At 41.2% G+C, this 20,354-nt stretch overlaps 1 protein-coding gene across 3 annotated transcripts in view; it reads left to right on the top strand.

Moving 5' to 3' along the window:
• DOCK3 (dedicator of cytokinesis 3) overlaps nt 1-20,354 on the top strand; it is a 1,365,978-nt gene that overhangs the window by 865,526 nt on the left and 480,098 nt on the right. For all 3 annotated transcript variants that reach the window (XM_085625129.1, XM_085625128.1, XM_085625127.1), the window contains exon 7: nt 12,736-12,820. In XM_085625129.1, the coding sequence (XP_085481255.1) occupies nt 12,736-12,820 (85 nt within the window). The remainder of the gene's footprint in view (nt 1-12,735; nt 12,821-20,354) is intronic.

Here is a 20,354-nt window from a genome sequence, read left to right as displayed (position 1 = left end):
ATTGTAGTGGGTACTTTCGTGAACGGTGAGTTCCAGTCTGATGTCGTGCATACGCAGTCATTGGGTGATTGTACCGCGCAGTTGGCAGAACTGAAAGCTCTGGTGCTTGCACTGGAGTTTGCTGATCCTCGAGTCACCACTCTCATAGTGAGTGACTCGTTCTATTGTGTTCAATCATACAACGAGAATCTACACTTTTGGAGCCACAATGACTTTCGTGACTCGAAAGGTAGCAGAGTAAAGCACAAAACGCTTTGGGTTCGAGTGGCAGAACTTAAAGAAGGTCTGCCCCTCGTGAATGTAATTCACACTCTTGGTCACCAACGTGTTGGTGTCCATGCTGTCGGTAACAGTTTGGCTGACGAGGCAGCAAAAACCGCAGTGGCGACATATTTAGTAGCAGCAGTTACAAGATCCAAAACTAGGATTGATGATGACATCTTGGCAGCTATTGCTGCGTCTGAGACAAGGACGGGTTTTCCGAAAGGATTCCCTTCCCGCTACCATTATCGTTTAAGTCCTGATAACGTCCCGTTAGTGAGGATTAACGACGTTGGTGACAGATTGATTCCCAACGCGGACTGCAGACCATCTCTGATTACAGCTGCCCACGAAGGTGTTGCGTCTGCGCATGCCGGCGTTTCGGCGACTGTATCCCTTTTGCAGCAACGTTACTGGTGGTACGGTTTGTACAAACAAGCGCGAGCTTATGTTCTGTTATGTGACATTTGCCAGCAGATTAAACCTTCTACTGTCGCGCGTCCACCACAAACGCAGCTGTATATATCTAATCAACCACTTGCGTGTGTTTATTTAGATCACTGTGGTCCTTTTTCCTCTGATACTGCATACAAGTACATCTTGGTTGCAGTGGATTCGTACACACGTTTTTCTGTGGGTGTGGCCGCAAAGGAGTACTGATGCCCGGACGGTCATCAAGGATTTGCGTGTCTTTATTGGAAGTTTTTCATGTGGTACCCTTCATTCTGACCAGGGCCCTGCGTTTGCCTCTAGGGCTTACAAAGAAGCCATGAGAAGTTTGGGGGTCCAAGTCAAATTTTCGTCTCCATACCGGCCTGAGGGCAATAGTGTTGTGGAGCGAATGAACCATGACCTAAAGCAATCTTTGACAGCAAGGGTTTTAGGTACAGGCCGAAGCTGGCTAACCCACTTGTATGACGTGCAACGTGCACTTAATAATCTCCCTAGAAGGTCTCTGGGTGGGCGGACCCCATACATGATGCTCTTTGGAGTGCGAATGTTTGTTCCGGACCTTGAGGGTCTAGACATGGCAGCGGCTGCCACGCCTTTTGACCTAGATGATCACTGTGCTGTATTGCAGAATCTACAAGAAGCAAGAGACACTCTGGCAAAAGAACACGTACCCTCTACATGCGAAGCTGAGCTCCATATTTCCGGTAGTCGGCTGGCTACCTCGAGTTGGTGACCTGGTCCGTGAGAAGGTGGAGAACAAGAAAGAGTTTGGCCCCTCTTATCGTGCACCAGTCCCGGTGCTTGGAGTCCAGGGTACACGTACAGTTATTTTACCACCACTTCCTGGTCGCAAGGATAACAGGTACATCTCGATTGACAATGTCAAGCTACAGCGAGTGGCCGATACTTCATAGTATGACACCTTCAGTTTCTTGCCCTTCCATTCTGCAAAATTCTGTTTTGGTGCCGCCCTCTGACATCATGCCTGGGGTTGCCGTTGAGATGCATACAGTTACTGCTCCTTCTGTGCCGCCTACTGTTGGTGGTTTGCCTGATGATCCTGAGTATGCTTATCCTGCAGAAGTCCCGTTGCCTCTTTTACATTCAACAGCGATTAACCAGTCCCGTTCTTCCTTTGACACTGAATCAATGACTTCCACTGCCCCTTCCAAAATTTCTATATTTGTGGCCTGGTTCAAGAGACATTTTTTGGTGGCACCCTGGACTTACATCTGGCTGGTGCTAATATGTATTTTTTTGTTCATGACAATTGGCTTTGTGGGAGTGTTTTTTAAACTTATAAATGAACACTACCTGACTGAAAGAGCTACGATTGGATTAATTGATGGAACTTTGGCCCCCCATTCCTCATCACACATCATGAAAAGGGACCAGACGTTTGTGAACATTACTGCCTGGCCTGTGCGTGATGGGATCGCTTGGGATGCTGTTAAATTTCAAATTCATGGACCTACCGAAGTGATTAATGTGCCTAATGTATTTCGTGTTTCTATGGGTGATGTAGTTAAACAGAATATCCGATCTGATGATTGGGATGTACAGGCTATAGAAGCACTGTTTTCTGATCTAAAATACTATGCTGCATTTGATGCTGAAGATTTGTATTTAAATTCTGCTAATTATGGTGAACAGTTTTGTTATCAACATTATGGCACACATTTCCTACACAGAGCAAATACCTTCCGAAATGTTGTTAATTACACACAATGGGAACATTGTCCGGCCCCTTCTCGTGGCAGTTCTGCCACATTAGTAAACAAGTTCACATACTTCTCGGATTTTAGTGTGTCTAAAGCGGCCTTCTTTTATTTTAAACTGGCGCCTGAGACCGCCTCGAAGGTACGGTTGACACATACCAAATTATTATATTCTAAGTCCTTTATGGATGAATTGGCTGTCGGAGGCTATGAGCTATGGAAAGCTACTATCGATCTAAAATCGGTTTGGGGTACTAAACCATGGCAGGTTCAAGGCACAGAAGCTTTGCATCGCGCCTGTCTTATCCCTAATCATATTTTATTTTTGAATTCATATATTTTTCAGACGACTTCTTTTGGCTTGTCAACGTCTAAAAAAATGAGTTCCCCCACAATCCCGGATCTGGGTGCGTACCCCGGCTGGGGTAATTACACAGATCTTTCCCTTACTAAGTTGCAATCCCTCATTTCCAACACCACCTTTAATGTTTCGGGGTTTAATCCTGAGGGGTGGTTGGTATGGCAAACGGGTTCAGATTCTTGTCAACGTCGATTTTTAGCCTTGGCATCAGGGTACACTCAAGTAAGAGTAGATCCTCGTTTTGAATCATCACACACAGTAACTACCTACTCTGTGGGTAAGTTATGCCAGTCGTGGTTGCAACACTCCACATTAGCATCTGTTAAACTTCATTTGTCACGTTTATATGACAAAATTGATTTGAATGATTTTATTAAAGGTCCTGCAATAGGCAGGTCCAAAAGATGGGTACATGCTATTTACAACGAAGTTTTGAAATTGTCACAAATTGAGGCTGCCTCCAGATTACGTGCAATTGACCAAGCCAATATGGAAAAAGTGTTGGCTGTGATTGATAATAGTATAAATACCTTGTCTTATAGAATTTACACTTTAGATAATATTGTTTCGTCTGTCGTAGACATTGTGCAGGATGATTTGTCTGTGTTGTATCATGGCCAGAATCGTTCTGTTATGCAGTTTGCATGGACTTTACAAACGTTAAAGGCTGGGAAGGTTCCATGGGATTACATGAATGTTTCCTCTTTGTTCCTTCCTTTTAATTTGACTACGAAAGAACAGTGTATGTCCATGAAGGACGCCACTTATTCATTGCTGCACATTGAGAAATTAGAACCGTTGCCTTTTTCTATTGCAGAGTTAAATTCAGTCACGTGGCTTATCCACGGCGTGATCACTTTACCTTTTTCGCTTTTTAAGTTTAGTTCGTGCATGAAACATTATGCTCTTGGCAGATATGAACAACATGGTAGTGCGTTCCTGCACGAGGTTTGGTCACTCCCGTTTACATATAGATGCATGCGGGAGGGCACAGAGGTTTATCTGAAGGGTGAGGAATGCACTTCTGCTCCTGATCATTCTGTCGTGTGTAGACACATACAATTACATGGTGCTTGCAATGTACATGCTCCTAATTTGACTTGCATCCTGAAGGGTATACCGGTGCCAGTTATTACCCCTTCCTTTACACTGCTTGCTAACGGTAGTTATTTGCTTTTGAATAATGAAAATTGCTGTGGGATGCTAAAAGGCATACCTTACATAGTCACTGTTTCAAGGCGTGTAGTTTGCTGTAATAATGTCCTTTTCCCGCCCCCGCATGGCCGGCTCGATGTTTCTATCTGGCCTTCAATTCCAACCTTGAGCGCAGATTTCAACCAGATGAGCAGAATAAGGGCTCTTTTGTCTCAAAGGGAGGTCGCTTTAACTTCATCCCGTGAAACCTTTCTTCTTCACGTGGCAAACACCCGCACGGAGGTGCAGGCACTTTTGAATACTGACCTCCCCTTCCATTTTGGAACATTGATACAGACTATCTTTAATGCCTCGTCTACGACCGGCATAGTTCATTTTTTTAAATTAGTAGGCTCCGGCCTCGTGACCTCCTTTCAGACTATTTTTGGTGTGATACCCGCATTTTTTCATTCTATTTTTTCCAGCGTCTTCGGAGGTCTTCCTTTGCTTCTCGCCATTATAGCTGGAATACTTCTGTTGGAGTGCGTCCTACGCAATGGCTGCGCAACTTGCGTACAGGGACAACATGCCCCGGCTGTTTCATCTGCGTAACCGGATGCTTGAATACTATGGCACGTTGCCCCTGGCGACCTTATGTGTCGCGTATGGATTGTCCTTCCGGTTTCCCTTCTTTACTTGTGTGCAACCCGTCTTTCACTGCCTGGATTGTCCATTCCAGTGGGCTCTGGATTTATGCCTGTCTACCTCGGTGTCACCTGCGCCGGATTTTGGTCAACTGATGGGCCCCTTAACGGCTCATGAGTATGAATGTTCTGGTGTTGGGTTTATGGCCTTGGGTGCGGCACATGGAGTCCTTGGAAATTGGGCCATTGAAGAGGCTGCGATTGACTTTCTGGAACGAAGTTATATCGAGGAACCTTCCTGTTGTCCCCGTGTGGTGCTGGAAGCTCCAATTGTGAGTGAACACGTGTGTTCCTTTCCCTTGCTGAATTGGATGGCAGATACTTTTGCGGAACGCTCCAATGATTTCCTCCTGGAACTTATTGTGCCTACACCTTTATGGATTGACTTTTTGTCTTGGTCGACCCGTGATGTATCCATTGATGTCGTTTTTTCCCCATTTTTTTTCATGGTTTTTTTTCCACCTGACAACATCTTTTTTTGTTTTGATTTTTTTCTTCTTCCCTTTCGAACTTTACACTTACCTTATATGGACTTCTAGTTCATGCCCTTGGTTCATTTCTTTCTAACTTGAACTCTGCGTTCATGATAAGTGCGCCCCTAGTGGTTAGTAGTCCGATCAAAGGGGGGTGTAGTGTGGGTTAACCACTCCCTATGTACAACGCTAAGTTGGCATAACCTAGATGGCTGTTAGAAAGCCAGCTTGCCGCTTCTGCTGCTTTTGCACGCGACACTGTTATTACAAGTTATTCATTCGAGAACTGCTGAATCGACTTTGCTTCACATGAGAACCGTCTGTTGTTTAACATCCTTAACAGCGAGCAGTGACCTTGGTCTGTACACCGTGTAAAGAACGAGTCTGGGTCACTAGACGGTGCAGGTTGTTGTGTTCAGGTTGATTGTACCACTTTTTAGACATAACATACATACAGCTGCCAATACCTGAAAGACGAGCCCTTTAATATTACAGAGCAACATGTTTTCTGACACATACGAAACGAAGAGCTGATGCAGGAGAGAGCCTAGCTGATCCTGTGATGTGATTCCACTAAGCTGATCTATAAGGTACGGGGTCCCCCATGCAAGCCTAAGAGACCTTCTATTAGTCTAATAATACCTTATAAGTTGCTAGAGAAAGGAGGGTGGTTGTTTTCCACTGTCATTATTATTATGATTGCTCCTTTCATTTTCTATGGTAATGTAACAATGCTGATGGTGCTGATCCTAACCATTTGTCTGCTTGTGTTAGCCAAAGTACTGCATCTTAGGACGCGAGGTTTATAAAATAAACTCTTTAAACTTTACCGTGTCTTTGTTATTCTGTTGTGGACTGATATATAGCTACCAACGGGTATTTCGGATTCCCACCACTCCTGAGAGTATCTAAGTCGCTTGTTCTGGTTTGTCTATACATTGGGACCGCCGAGCTAAATCTCGGATAACGAATGTGACACTAAGCTAGTCGGATAGGGGTTCTTGGTTCTGAGGGGAGTTTCTGGTACACCACAATTCTCTGAGGTCCTGGTTTCCTGCGCATAGTTCTGTGCATAAGCAGAATCCCTGCAACAGAATATGTGTCTTTCTGAAAAATAAATATTTTTTATATATGTATATCTAAAGGTTAATGGAAGAATACATGGGTAAACAAGTGTCTAAATGGATGTTTTTGTTTGTAGAATTAATTGTATAACTGACTTATTAACAGTATCTTAGTGAATACAGTGATGTAATATGTGACATCATCAGCAGTGGATTGCGGTCGCGAGAGTTATATTTAGCTGAACTAACTATAACGGGGATCTCCATGCCAAAAGTTTATTGTTAAATTCACCCCAGGCATATTTGATTGCTTGAATTGTACTTCTTTTGTAGCAGTTCCTGTCGTTAAGCTGAGAAAGAGCCTCATCCATGTACATGTCACGTGGCCACATGACCACGGTGCCACCCTTATCGGACTGTCTGATGATTATATTGTCATCTCCTTGTAATTTCTTGATTAGTTGAAAATAAATACGATCCTGTTTAGTGTACTTTGTTTGGGACCTCATGACAGAACATTAAAGTTTTTTCAATTCATAAATGACTTTTTCATGGAAAATTTCCACATTGTCACGGAGCATTATTGGGCAAAACGTCGATTTAGGTTTAAAGTTGGTTTGTATAGTTGCCTCTCTCTGTGATTGAACAAGACCAGCTGCATTTGATGTTGGAACTATGTTCTGTTCATCAAATAGTTGTTGCAGGTCCCTCAACAAAGCTACGTCCCCAGCTGTTAACGTTGGGCTAGCACTTTTGCCTTCAGGCATATCATTTTCAATTAGATCTTCCTCTGTGTTCTGTACACCTTGAGTTAAATGGTACTTGCGAAGTTTGATTTTGTGAACAAACTTGTACAAGTCTATTCTTGTTTGTGCATAGTTTAAGTCACTGTGTCATATGTGTGTGTGTGTGTGTATATATATATATATTCACTGAAAAAACCATAGGTTTCACACATGTTATAGTTAGCGGAAATTTTACTGATAAAAAACCAATGAAATTCCCCCGTTATAGTTAGTGCAGGCAACTATAACTCACGCGACCGCAATCCTCTGCTGATGCTAATACTGTATTTAGACACTTATTTGCCCATGTCTTCTTCCATACATTTTTAGCTACACATATATTACAAATATTTTTTTTTCATAAAGACACATATGTCATCAGCAGAAGATTGCGGTCGCGTGAGTTATAGTTGCCTGCACTAACTATAACGGGGGAATTTCATTGGTTTTTTATCAGTAAAATTTCCGCTAACTATAACATGTGTGAAACCTATGGTTTTTTCAGTGAATTTGCAAGGTTTTTTAAATGCTAATTCCTAACTATAACGTGTGTGAAACCTATGGTTTTTTCAGTGAATTTGTACGTTTTTTTAAATGCTAAGTTACTTTACGCCATTCGTGGCGTGCGCGCCCACTTAACGCAGTTCGTTCCGTGTGCGCACGGTGCGCTTCGCGCACCGTGCGCACACATTGAGCACGCGGTGCGCTTCGCGCACCGCGCGCCCACTTTACGCAGTTAGTGCCGTGCACGCACGGTGGGCACGCGGTGCGCTACGTGCACCGCGTGCCCACGTTACGCTAGATGGGCCATGTACGCACGATGCGCTTCGTGCACCGTGCGCACATGGAGGACATATGATGCACTTCGTTTTGAAACGTAAGATTTTAATTTTTCTTATGTGTTATAAGCCATGCACAAATGGTGCCCTTCGGGCACCATTTACACACGGGGTGGAGAGAGTGTGGATAATTTTTTTTTTTATTAGTTTGTTTTTTAATGGTTTAGTTTATCTCATAACTTATATCTAAACACTTAAATGCGATTTTTTTTAAATTTGTTTAATAAAGTTTTTTTCCGGGTGCGCGCTGGGTGCACGCACTCGGCGATATTTTTTAACAAAATATAAATCTTTTTTTTTGCCCTACAAGGTCCTACTTTGACCCCCTTACAATGCCTACTGGGTCTATTTCTACCCACTCTGCCCCCTTTTCAAGTTCTCCCCCTTTGTTTATCACCCCCTCTTTATGCGATAGACAAAATGGCGGCCGCCGCTTCCTGATTTCCACCGATTCGAATGTTTACTAAGATCTAACAACCAATCAGAATTGCGCTCGCGGACGGCGAGGTGCGCGCACCCAGCGCGCACGGAGCGCGCTTAGATATATATATATTGATTTAAAGGCTATTTTCTCATAATCTACTGAACAGATTTACACCAAACCTACAAAAGGCACTTCCTTGACCTGGGGACTACCTCTCTGCCAAATTTCTAGTAATTCTGTTCAGCCGTTCGGGCTGTAGCCCTGTCTAAAGGTCCTATGGAAAAATGCATGGGAAAAACGCGTTTTGGGACCCCCCTTTTATCTCAGCCCCCGCTTGACGAATCCCCCCGAGACTTTCAGGGAAGGAGCGGAGCGTAGCGCCCCACCTATTTTGAGAAATTCGCGAGGATTCGTCGACCGGCGCCAAAGTTATTCCAAATAGAATGTTGCGGATTTCCTATGGAAAAGGGGTCCTAACTATAACTACCTACTGGCGACCGCCAGTAGGTAATATATATGTGTGTGTATATATATGTGTGTGTATATATATATGTGTGTATGTATATATGTACATATATATATATATATATATATATGTATATATATATATATATATATATATATATATATATATATATATATATATATATATATATATATATATATATATATCTCCACAGACATCCTCCTGACGGGCAACCTCTCTGGATGGTTTCCATAACACCACCTTAACCCCCAGGACCTCTTTTCTTGCTGTTTAGTGGTCCCTCCCTTCCATTTAATTTCATGAAATCTGGTGCCTTGCAAAAAATACTTCATTATAGCACACCGAAACACTCCTTAAATGTACATCTCTATATAAAAAACGATCTTGCTTGTAATGTCTCTGATTTGCCTTTGTTTATCTATTCTGCCATTGAGAGTTGAGTTCACTCTTTATGTTTATTGAAATACTGCCCCATCAACTGAGACTCCGGTAAGGATACTCAGTTAAAGATACCAATCGTTGTGATCAGGGCCGGCGCTGGGCATGGTCAGCGTGGGCAGCTGCCCAGGGCCCTGCGCCTGCTCGCAGCCGTGGGGCCTCGCACCTCTAAAAACATCAGAAGTTTTGAGGCCCAGGGGGCCCCCTGAGAGTTTATATTTTTTCTTTTATATGTCAATCTCCACTGCTGGCCTGTCTCTGTGGGCCTAATGGCTGCATCTGCATGTTGATGACAGCAATCAGACAGGAAATTTGAGTGCCCTTGCCTGTGAAGGGGACCTGCATGAATAAAAGACAGAATATCCTGCAGGGGCACAGCAAAGGATAGAGTGGTGATGGGGGCGCATCACAATGGAAACTGCTCACCAAGGACAAGTGGAAAGGGAGCAGAGAGGCGAATAAAAGGGGCAAGACAAATGGAATACAGTGGGGGGAGCTGATAGGTGTGAGTATGGCAGTGAGACAAGAGGCACATCCTGAGGGGCAGAATCAGCATGCAAAAGTGGATGGAGCAGGGTTTAAAGTTTGCTGGGTCACTCAAGTCTTAGACCTGGTAGTAAATTAAAATGGACATTGAAAAGGGGCCCTATATTCATGTCCTTAACTTTGCCTGCAAAAACATTGATCCAGTGTCTGCACAATGAATAAAAGTTCAGAAAAGCAGGCGATGAGACGGCCCGCTATCCCATTTTTGCCCTCAGCCTCAGAGGGAAAAAACTAATCTCAACTGCAGCAGTCCCACCTTCGCTACCTTTATTGCAACTTCAGTGAGACTCGTTATAGTTCTTTCACAGTCTCATCATGTCGGAACTGGAGCATTTTCAATATTATATACAAGGAAGCAGTAGATGCTGCTTATTCATCTTATGCAACTAATAACCACTGACAAAGGCAATAGGACTGGCTTGTTCTAGGTGTAATTTTACTTGTAATATTTATCTGGAGGCAATGACAGGTTTTTTCAACCCACTTAAAGCCCTGCTCTCAGGTCAGTATGTAGGCTGTTTACTGGCTAGTTGCTGACCTGCTTTATGGTCAGCTGAGCCGTTTTTACAGTTGATTTTTATGATATTAAAGCAAACATTACGTGCAGAAAACTCAAATCAGTGCAGTCTTCCATACCTTACAAAAAAGTATACAGCATGTCTTTACAAGTTTAAAACTGCCCTAGTTTGCAAACATGGGACACCTTTCTAGCTAACTAACTCCCTAATGGGGGCTCCTTTTATTTTGGTACAGAGGGCTATTTTCTCTCCCAGTCTGATGATGCATGCTGGGCAGGGCCGCGGAATTATGCGATTGTGCGGTGGTGGCCATTTCTGCATAATTATGCATTTGACGCATTTGCCACATAATCCATCAGCTGCTGCATAATCTATAGGTTTTAACAACAAAATTGCTTTCTATCTCAAACAGTTCAAAAGTTATTAAAAATGCAGCGACACGTCTTGCCGCATTGGGGAAGGCCCTTTGAAAAGCTTTAATAGTCAACTTTCTGTTTCCCACTACTAAATTTGGGTGTTAAATTGGTACTATTGGGGTGCAACCAGTGCCCAAACAGTGTTACCAAGTTTAAAAATGGCAAAAAAATGAAGTAATGCTATTTCAAAATGTGCCGGGTTATGCCGCATAATTTGCCTTTTCTTGCCACATAATTTACTCACCCTGCCACTTAATTTAACCCTCTCCTGACACATAATTCCAGTGGTCCTGCTGTTAGGGTAATCCATGGCAGTAATTTTGTTCCTGTTGATATTTCCTATGCTTTACTGAATCTTGCATTCCCCAAGAGTGCTAGCTATTTCCAGCATGTGTGTTTGTGTATTTTATTTCACAGCATATTACTCTTGGATGATGCACCCTTTGTACTGAGTCGCCTCCAGGTGTTTATAACAGGCTACAGTTGAGCACTTTGGAGTTGAGGCTGCAGGCAGTACAACTTTCACACTGTGCCTGTCTGTGGGTCAAAAAGGTGTTCAGATTACATGACCATTCAAAATATGGCCTCTCTGCAGAGCACAAAGAGCAATGGTCCTACTTTGCAGTTGTGATTCTATGCAAAGGTGTGTGAAGGAGCTACTTATTGGTCAAAACAACAATGTGAAAGTAAAATCATTTATTGTAGTTACTCATTTAGCTTAAACTGCTAACTACCATTGACAAAACCCAGTCGCGGCCGGCATGAGTCGGCCGCGGCGGTGTTTTGTCAACGGTTGTTAGCTGTTAACTGTGGGGAAATTTTAATTTAAAGGAAAAAACAATAACTGTTCCTGGCCGGCCCGAACCGATCTCGCGTCGTATCTGCTTAGGGGCCTCACATGTTCCTATTCTGCCAGGGGCCCCACATATCCTAGGACCGGCCATGATTGTGATTGTTAGTAACTAAACATGTAGACTTGGGTGACTGTACTGAAATAACCAGCTCATTTCTCACAGATAATCACAGATAGGGGTGAAAGATAAGAAAGAACCTTTGACCATATTCGGCCTGGTTAGTGAGGCACCAGGTGATCTAGAAGTGGCATGTCCTGTAACCCGTGCCGTGCTAAGTAAGTGTATTAAAATTGATGGGATTCTTGGGGCAATGACAAACACAAACATTTTGAGAATAGGGGTGTCTTTTAATACTGGGCTTTTAAAGAGCCTGTATACACAGGTCACTGAGTCCAGAGACTACATTGTGAACCTGGATATGTTATAAGATTCAGTACAAAACCTAGTTAAAGGTTGCTAAACACGTTCTCTGAAAGTTAATAGTTCACGTGAATTACTGGCCACCTGGCATGAACATGAAAACAGCCTCACTCCAGGAAGCTGAGCTCATATATCCATGCCCATAAAAATTATGGATTGCCTACTAACAGCAGCTCAGTGGAGTTGCTTGTTATATGGAAGTCGCTTTGCATAGCCAATAGGACTCACTTTTGGGACCTTATAAGTATTTAGTTATGCAACTGTTGCATGGCTAAACACTTATAAGGTCCCAAAGGCGAAACCTATTGGCTATGCCAATGCTTGTTTCCTGTTGTTTTGGAAGCAGGGTATATGATGACTTTGGGAACAACATGCTTAAATGAAATCAATGTTTTCTGACATATTCAGAAGTTTCTACAAATAGAACTAATAAAAATTTCAGATGATCTGATTCACACAAAACACCCCATCTTCTCTCTTCACCCAGCCCCCACTGCCCTTTTCCTACTGTTGCTCTCAATTTAACTAGTTTTTCACTCTCTAGATCCTCTCTCATGCTTCCTTTGTCGTGCTTCTTCGACCTACCCTCACTTTATTCACTATTTTACTCCTCTTCTTCTATATAATTCTTTTAATGTTCCCCATTTTGACTTTGCTCACATTTCCCTTTCCCACCTACCTTTTTTTCAGTTTCCTTCTGTTTTCATCCTCCTACATTCTCTCTCTCTGTCTCCTTCATTCCCTCCTAGTGCACCTCCGCCCCCTCATTCTTTCGATCCACTTGTTTCATGCTGCCCTAATAAGCCCCTTTAATCGTATTCTCTCTCATTTCTCCCATAGGCATTTGGGACTCGATCTTGTGCCACGGAAAGAGTTTGAGGTGGTTGATTCTGACCAGATAAGTGTTTCAGATCTGTACAAAATGGTAAGCAAACATACGGTAATGCCCTTGCTTTTGTAGCAAAACATGAATCACATAGGTTTATGGGAATAACAATAGATGATGTGTATGTAAATTTGATATTAATATTGATATTTATAAATATGATCAAATTGTATATATTTATATATTTATATATTGTATAGATTTGATTATTGCTTATATCCCCGTGAAGTCTCTTAAAAGTTACTGCTAGTCAAGCAATGCAAGTTAAAAAAGTTAACTGTATGTCTGTAGTGAGCGAAGGGGGTGTCTTCTACGATGATTGGAATGGAAATCTAATACATGGAATAAAAATGTGAAATTGTCAGGCAAAACACCTTGGGCCTTATTTAAAGTTTGACAGAGCAGGAGCACTTCTGGAAATTGGCGGTGCTCTGCTCTTCCACACTCAGGGACTTCCCATTCTATTTAGGGTTGGGAGAAGCACCAGGTTTACACATGTGGAGTCTTCACTGGCTTTACTAGTACAAACCACTGATTCTTTAGCCACCAGAGGGCTGCCTGGTCACATTGTCAGTCATCCAGTTCTGTTGGAGGCAGGCCACTCATCACTGATTTTTGAGAATGGCCCCCACAGGCCGGGATACAGCTCTCGGAGCATCAGGGTTGCAGAAAACAAACTTCTGTGTTAGGAGTTTGTTTCTCTAAACAAAGAAATTTGAGGAGGTTTCCACCCTGGAAACAAGCAGTGCCGTGAACGGAGTGACCATGACGGCGTCTTTCTTCACAACAGAGAGACGCCTGCCATGTAGGCAGGGATTCAGATCAGTGTTAATATTTTCCATACTCAGTGGGGGTCCCTGGATTCCAATATTGATTCAGTGGTGGGTCTATGGTTTCCAGTAATGATTAAGTGGGGGTCCACAGAAGTCAGAAGTTTAAGAACCACTGAACTAGAATATGTATTGGCAAGAGTGGGCAGGCCTTTGTGGTATGATCCTTTGATTTCCTTACTCAAAGGCATAATAAAGGTGGTCGAGTAAAATGCTGCGAGCCTTTTGGTCTGTTGCTTATCAAGACATAGCTAGGCATTGGTATAGTCATATGGCAATGTAGTTAAATACATGATAAAGCGATAAAGCGATTAGGGTGTCATTGGTTGAAAGACCGTAGGTGGGCTTGAATTGGAGAGATATAGCTATATGTGAACTAAGTATGGCATTCAAGGGAGCGTATGAGATCATTTGTAATGTGTGCATCGAGCAAAATATTCAAGTTTGATTATATTGAAAAAGTGGAGAAGGTTTGGAAGGATCATGAGTCTCACAACTTAATACCTCATCTTCTTTTTACGTTTAGTGGTATCTTCTATAAAAATGACAAACCTCTTGGTGTTGAAAATCAGGGCGGATATCCAGGGCCAGACTGGAAATCAGAATCAGCCATGTCAAAATTGTTCAAACCAGTCCCACACTGAATTGGATGGTGACTAGAATAGGGCCATGGGGGCGTGCATGGACAAGGCAGCCGCATTGCCTGCAACTCACTGGGAAAGTGCCAAATTGGCCATTCCAGCCCTGCAATAATCACAGCCGGCTACCTGGTCAGGAAGAAGCTTGACTAAGTTCAAATAGATGAGTTTTGACATTAGCAAGATGTTCCCCTGCTCATCAGGGGTTGCAGTAGACTGGCAGAAAATCATGTAATAATTATGTTACTTTCAGTCTGACTTGGTGATTTGTTTTCTCCTTTTGTCATACATTTGGAAACAAATACCTCTCTTTGTTGTCTTAAAGTAGCCGTTTGGGATTGCCCTTTATCAATGAACTCCCACCATGAACATTTATGTTCTATTAATCTGTGGGCAGCTTGATTCTCTATTGCGTTTCTTACAATGATCTATAGAGGATTTTTTCAAACGCTTTACTATTATCAAAATACATTACAATAAGGTATTTTAGGGACCTAAGTGATGGATATAGTTTTTAAGTTAATCTACATTAATGTTTTTTAGATTCTGTCTGATTCCCCTGGAAGCATACTATAATCCAATGAGCCTTTTCATTGGTATCCATTTTATGTAGAGTTCATCTACTAATCTTCTCTCTACAGCTTTCATTACGAGTGGCTTGGAATTAGATAGTGGTAATACCATATTCCTTACTAATGCCAGGAAGTTCGACAGCCTCATAAGGAATGACAAAAAACAAGAAGGACTCAACCTTTATTCCCCGATTCTTGCCTGAGATCCTACAACCTTAGCCTTTTTGCTGAAGATCAAGCCCTTCAGAAATGGCCTGAGAATTTTACTGGTAAAAAGTATGACTCCGCCGCAAACAGGAATACCGGATGTGATATCTGAATTTGACCAGGAACTGTTGTTACTGGCTGGATTAGGAATTCCTTGTATTTACAGGTTTCTTTCTCACTTTCATTTGCCATAATTCAAGGCAATAGCTGATTTTGGGTTTATCTGTAGGAGTCATCTGTAATTCTAGTTCACAGCGGATTTACAGGTCATTTACTACTGCCCTTGCTTATGTTTCAATAGTTTATGTTCTTCTATAAGCATAGCTAGAATCACTGAAACATATGGAACCCAATAGGGTAATTGCTCATGTCAACTAAAAACTTTATTTGTTCAAGTTCGAATCCCTTCTGTCAGTGAGTGCGAGATTTCTTGCTCTGCTTTTTTTGTGCACTGGATAATGATGGTGTGAATGTGACATTACAATGCATGCCACACAGACCTTTTTCACGCAGCCTTAACCACACAGATGCATTACCACACATGCGTTTACCACGCATGCCTTTCCCATGCATATTAAATGTATGTAAGGTAAGTTAACCCATATATATATTGTGTATATATATATATTCACTGAAAAAACCATAGTTTTCACACACGTTATAGTTAGGAATTAGCATTTAAAAAACCTTGCAAATTCACTTAAAAAACCATAGGTTTCACACATGTTATAGTTAGCTGTACATTTCACTCGTAAAAAACCAATGAAATTCCACGTTATAGTTAGATCAGGTAACTATAACTTGCGCGCCCACAATAAACTGCTGATGACGTCACATATTACATCACTCATGACATGGTCAGTCACATCACTCATCACATCAATGATGACATCTGAAATGACACATTGTGGATTGCGGTCGCGCAAGTTATAGTTACCTGATCTAACTATAACGTGGAATTTCATTGGTTTTTTACGAGTGAAATGTACAGCTAACTATAACATGTGTGTAACCTATGGTTTTTTAAGTGAATTTGCAAGGTTTTTTAAATGCTAATTCCTAACTATAACTTGTGTGAAACCTATGGTTTTTTCAGTGAATTTGTACGTTTTTTTAAATGCTAAGTTATGTAATTATTTTATTTATTTTTTTTCTGGTTTTTCACCGTGCGCACATCCTGCGCGCACGGTGCGCTTCGCGCGCCGTGCGCGCGCTGTGGGCACTCAGCCCACGTTGCGCAGTTCATACCGTGCGCGCCAGTAGATAATATATATATATATATATATATATATTGCAAAAGGATGACGACGCCGTGTGTGGTTTCCAAACGTTTATTCTTCTGCCGCTACCAAACGCGTTTCAACTGCCAAGCAGTCTTGCTCACTGGTACGAATCAAACAAACGCGGCCATATTTTTAAAGTGCAACACGTGCAAAACAATACTACATCTCCAAATGACATAAAAAACAGACTCGTAGTTTTTTTGTTTTTTTGTAAAAACGCTCGTATGTGGTGTTAACTTTAGGCATTGTTACTTAGTTTTTTAAACATTTTCCTTTTCAATTCATTCATTTGCAACATTGTTAATGTAGTTACTGATACTTTGGTTACTAATGTATATTATTTAACATTTTGTTAAAGCGTTTTTTGAATCTGGTTCAAGTGAACTTTATCAATACTATTGTGGAAACAAATGTATACCATTCAACTAAAAAAAGCATGTGTTAGACTCTTTTCAAGTTGCCACAAAATAAATCACATGTTGATCTTCTGAGTGTGCTTATTTAATACTAGCACATTGCTCGCATACATGTACATTCTATTCGTGTCTTTGTACCACTTCATAATACATTTTTCACGCTATACATATACCAATCTTGCCCCTGTGGGCCGATATCATGATTGTAACCATCACGCCCAAGTGGGCTTAGATCAACCTAAGATAGTTGCATAGCCCTAAACCATATCTAGCTAATATTTTGAGTCTGTTTAGTTTATATATTTCATTTCTAATTAAAAACATATTACCATTTGACAGCACTTGACTATTAACATCTACAAATGAGTATGTAGGTCTTCCTCCATATTCAGGCCTTCAGGTTGTTTACAATCAACCTGAAGGCCTGAATATGGAGGAAGACCTACATACTCATTTGTAGATGTTAATAGTCAAGTGCTGTCAAATGGTAATATGTTTTTAATTAGAAATGAAATATATAAACTAAACAGACTCAAAATATTAGCTAGATATGGTTTAGGGCTATGCAACTATCTTAGGTTGATCTAAGCCCACTTGGGCGTGATGGTTACAATCATGATATCGGCCCACAGGGGCAAGATTGGTATATGTATAGCGTGAAAAATGTATTATGAAGTGGTACAAAGACACGAATAGAATGTACATGTATGCGAGCAATGTGCTAGTATTAAATAAGCACACTCAGAAGATCAACATGTGATTTATTTTGTGGCAACTTGAAAAGAGTCTAACACATGCTTTTTTTAGTTGAATGGTATACATTTGTTTCCACAATAGTATTGATAAAGTTCACTTGAACCAGATTCAAAAAACGCTTTAACAAAATGTTAAATAATATACATTAGTAACCAAAGTATCAGTAACTACATTAACAATGTTGCAAATGAATGAATTGAAAAGGAAAATGTTTAAAAAACTAAGTAACAATGCCTAAAGTTAACACCACATACGAGCGTTTTTACAAAAAAACAAAAAAACTACGAGTCTGTTTTTTATGTCATTTGGAGATGTAGTATTGTTTTGCACGTGTTGCACTTTAAAAATATGGCCGCGTTTGTTTGATTCGTACCAGTGAGCAAGACTGCTTGGCAGTTGAAACGCGTTTGGTAGCGGCAGAAGAATAAACGTTTGGAAACCACACACGGCGTCGTCATCCTTTTGCAATATTTAATTGACTCGCCCCGAGGAGTCACAAGCGACGACGCAACTCTTGTTCAGGAGGGGCAGGAAATACTCGAGGAGCAGGCGAGAATATATATATATATATATATATATATATATATAGACCGCCAGTAGATAGTTATAGTTAGGACCGTGTTTCCATAGGAAATCCGCAACATTCTATTTGGAATAACTTTGGCGCCGGTTGACGAATCCTCGCAAAATTTTCAAAATAGGTGGGGCGCTCTGCTCCGCTCCTACCCTGAAAGTCTCGGGGGGATTCGTCAAGCGGGGGCTGAGAAAAAAGGGGAGGTCCCAAAACGTGTTTTCCCCATGCAATTTTCCATAGGGACCTTTAGTCCAAGGTACAGCCCGAACGGCTGAACAGAATTACTTGAAATTTGGCAGAGAGGTAGTCCTCAGCTCAGTGATGTGCCTTTTGCATATATGGAGTCAATCTGTTCAGTAGTTCCTGAGAAAATCAAAAGTAAAATCATATATATATGTGGGCAGAGCCTAACCACACATCTCATCCTGAGATCTGATTGGCTGTCAGCACTTCATCCAAGAAGTGTTGGCAGCCATCTTGGGACCAATATACATGATAGCACCTCATTAAAAAGCATTGCAGTTAATAGAAGGTTTTAAGACTTTAGTTACATTATAAATCATTTGTTGATGGTACCATACTCATTTTAGGAATTGTGGTATGTTCTAAGGTGATTTCACCATGTGAAAAAGCCTTCTGCTGGGATATCATGATTGAGAGAAAAATATTTTCTCATGCTTTTCCCACAGAGGTTTGGAAGGTGATCTATGAGCTAAACTGAGAGCTTATTTTCTGTAAAATCACATTATCTTTCTCAGTCATGTGAGAATGAAGGCTGACATTCTCAGTAAAACATGTACATCCAACAAGGGCAGAGACTGTCAGTTGATTCCTTTGTGTTCTACTGCAGCTTCCCAGAGTGTTCCAAAGAACAACTAGAGCGCTAACAGTCCTACTTATGATAAACGTATGGCACACCTGAAGCCATCTTGCTTGGATTAAAGTGGTAACTCTTAAAACATTTAATTTAAAAAGGAACAAAATGTGGGGGTTCATTTTTCCATAAAAAGTATGATTAGTGCTGCAGAAAGAAAAATTAGGGCACATTTTGAGTGACTTCTCAAATCCTCTTCTATTTCATTAAAAATTTCTGACATGCAGACTGAAACATGCACTTTCAATACCAGCAGCAGTTTTCCCTGGTTAGCAGTAGCTTTACTACAGTGATCTAATGAGCAAAAAGAGTGCTAACATTCTAAATTTATGGCAAATGTGTGACACATCTGAATGCCTTCTTGATGGAATCAAAGTAAAAAACTGAAAGTATTTCCTACTGAGGAGACTGCAGTAAATGAGTAAATTAGGAAACTTCATAACAAATAAGTCTCCCAAGATGGCCACCAGAGACAAAAGAGCCCAAATGTAGCCCAAATATCACCCAGATGTAGCCCAAGTATAGCCCAATGACAGAATGTCCCAGAGTGTTCTTAAAAACAACTAGAGCGCTTACTGTCTTCATTATGACAAAAGTATGGCACACCTGAAGCGATCTTGATTGGAATAAACTGGTAACACTTAAAACATTTAATTTAAAAAGGAACACAATGAGGGGGTTCATTTTGCCATAGAAATTATGATTAATGCTGAAGAAAGAAAATGAGGGCACATTTTGAGTGACTTCTCAAATCCTCTTCTATTTCATTAAAAAATTCTGACATGCAGACTGAAACATGCACTTTTAATACCAGGAGCAGACTTCCATGGTGAACAGTAGTTTTACTACAGTGATCTAATGAGCAACTAGAGTGCTAACATTCAGAATTTATGGCAAATGTGTGACATATCTGAATACCTTCATGATGGAATCAAAGTAAAAAAACTGAAAGCATTTCCTACTGAGGAGACTGCAGTACATGAGGAAATTAGGAAACTTCATAACAAATAAATCTCCCAAGATGGCCACCGGAGACAAAAACGAGCCCAAATGTAGCCCCAAATCACCCAGATGTAGCCCAAATATAGCCCAATGACAGAAGTGTGCAAAACACTTATTATTTTGTGTTTTTGCAGTGTTATATAGTGCAGACTTGTCAGGTATTGGAGTGCTTAACATGAGCATTGGTTACATCACACAAGAACAAATTCATTTTGGTTGTAGACATGGGGAGAGTAAGTGATTTGACCAGAATCACAGAATGTCGAGCTGAAGCAGAAACTCCAACCTGGTTCCCCAGTTGCAAAGTCTGCAGTTCTGGAAGTAACACCACATCCTCTCCCCTAAGTGCAACACTTAATCAAGTGGTCAACTGGATAAAAAAACATAAAGATAACAAATAATTTAAAAGTGCTTTGTCGAT

The sequence above is a fragment of the Triturus cristatus genome, chromosome 9 (assembly GCF_964204655.1).
Source record: "Triturus cristatus chromosome 9, aTriCri1.1, whole genome shotgun sequence".
Classification (NCBI taxonomy): Eukaryota; Metazoa; Chordata; class Amphibia; order Caudata; family Salamandridae; genus Triturus; species Triturus cristatus.
This window is presented reverse-complemented; position numbering and strand designations above follow the sequence as displayed.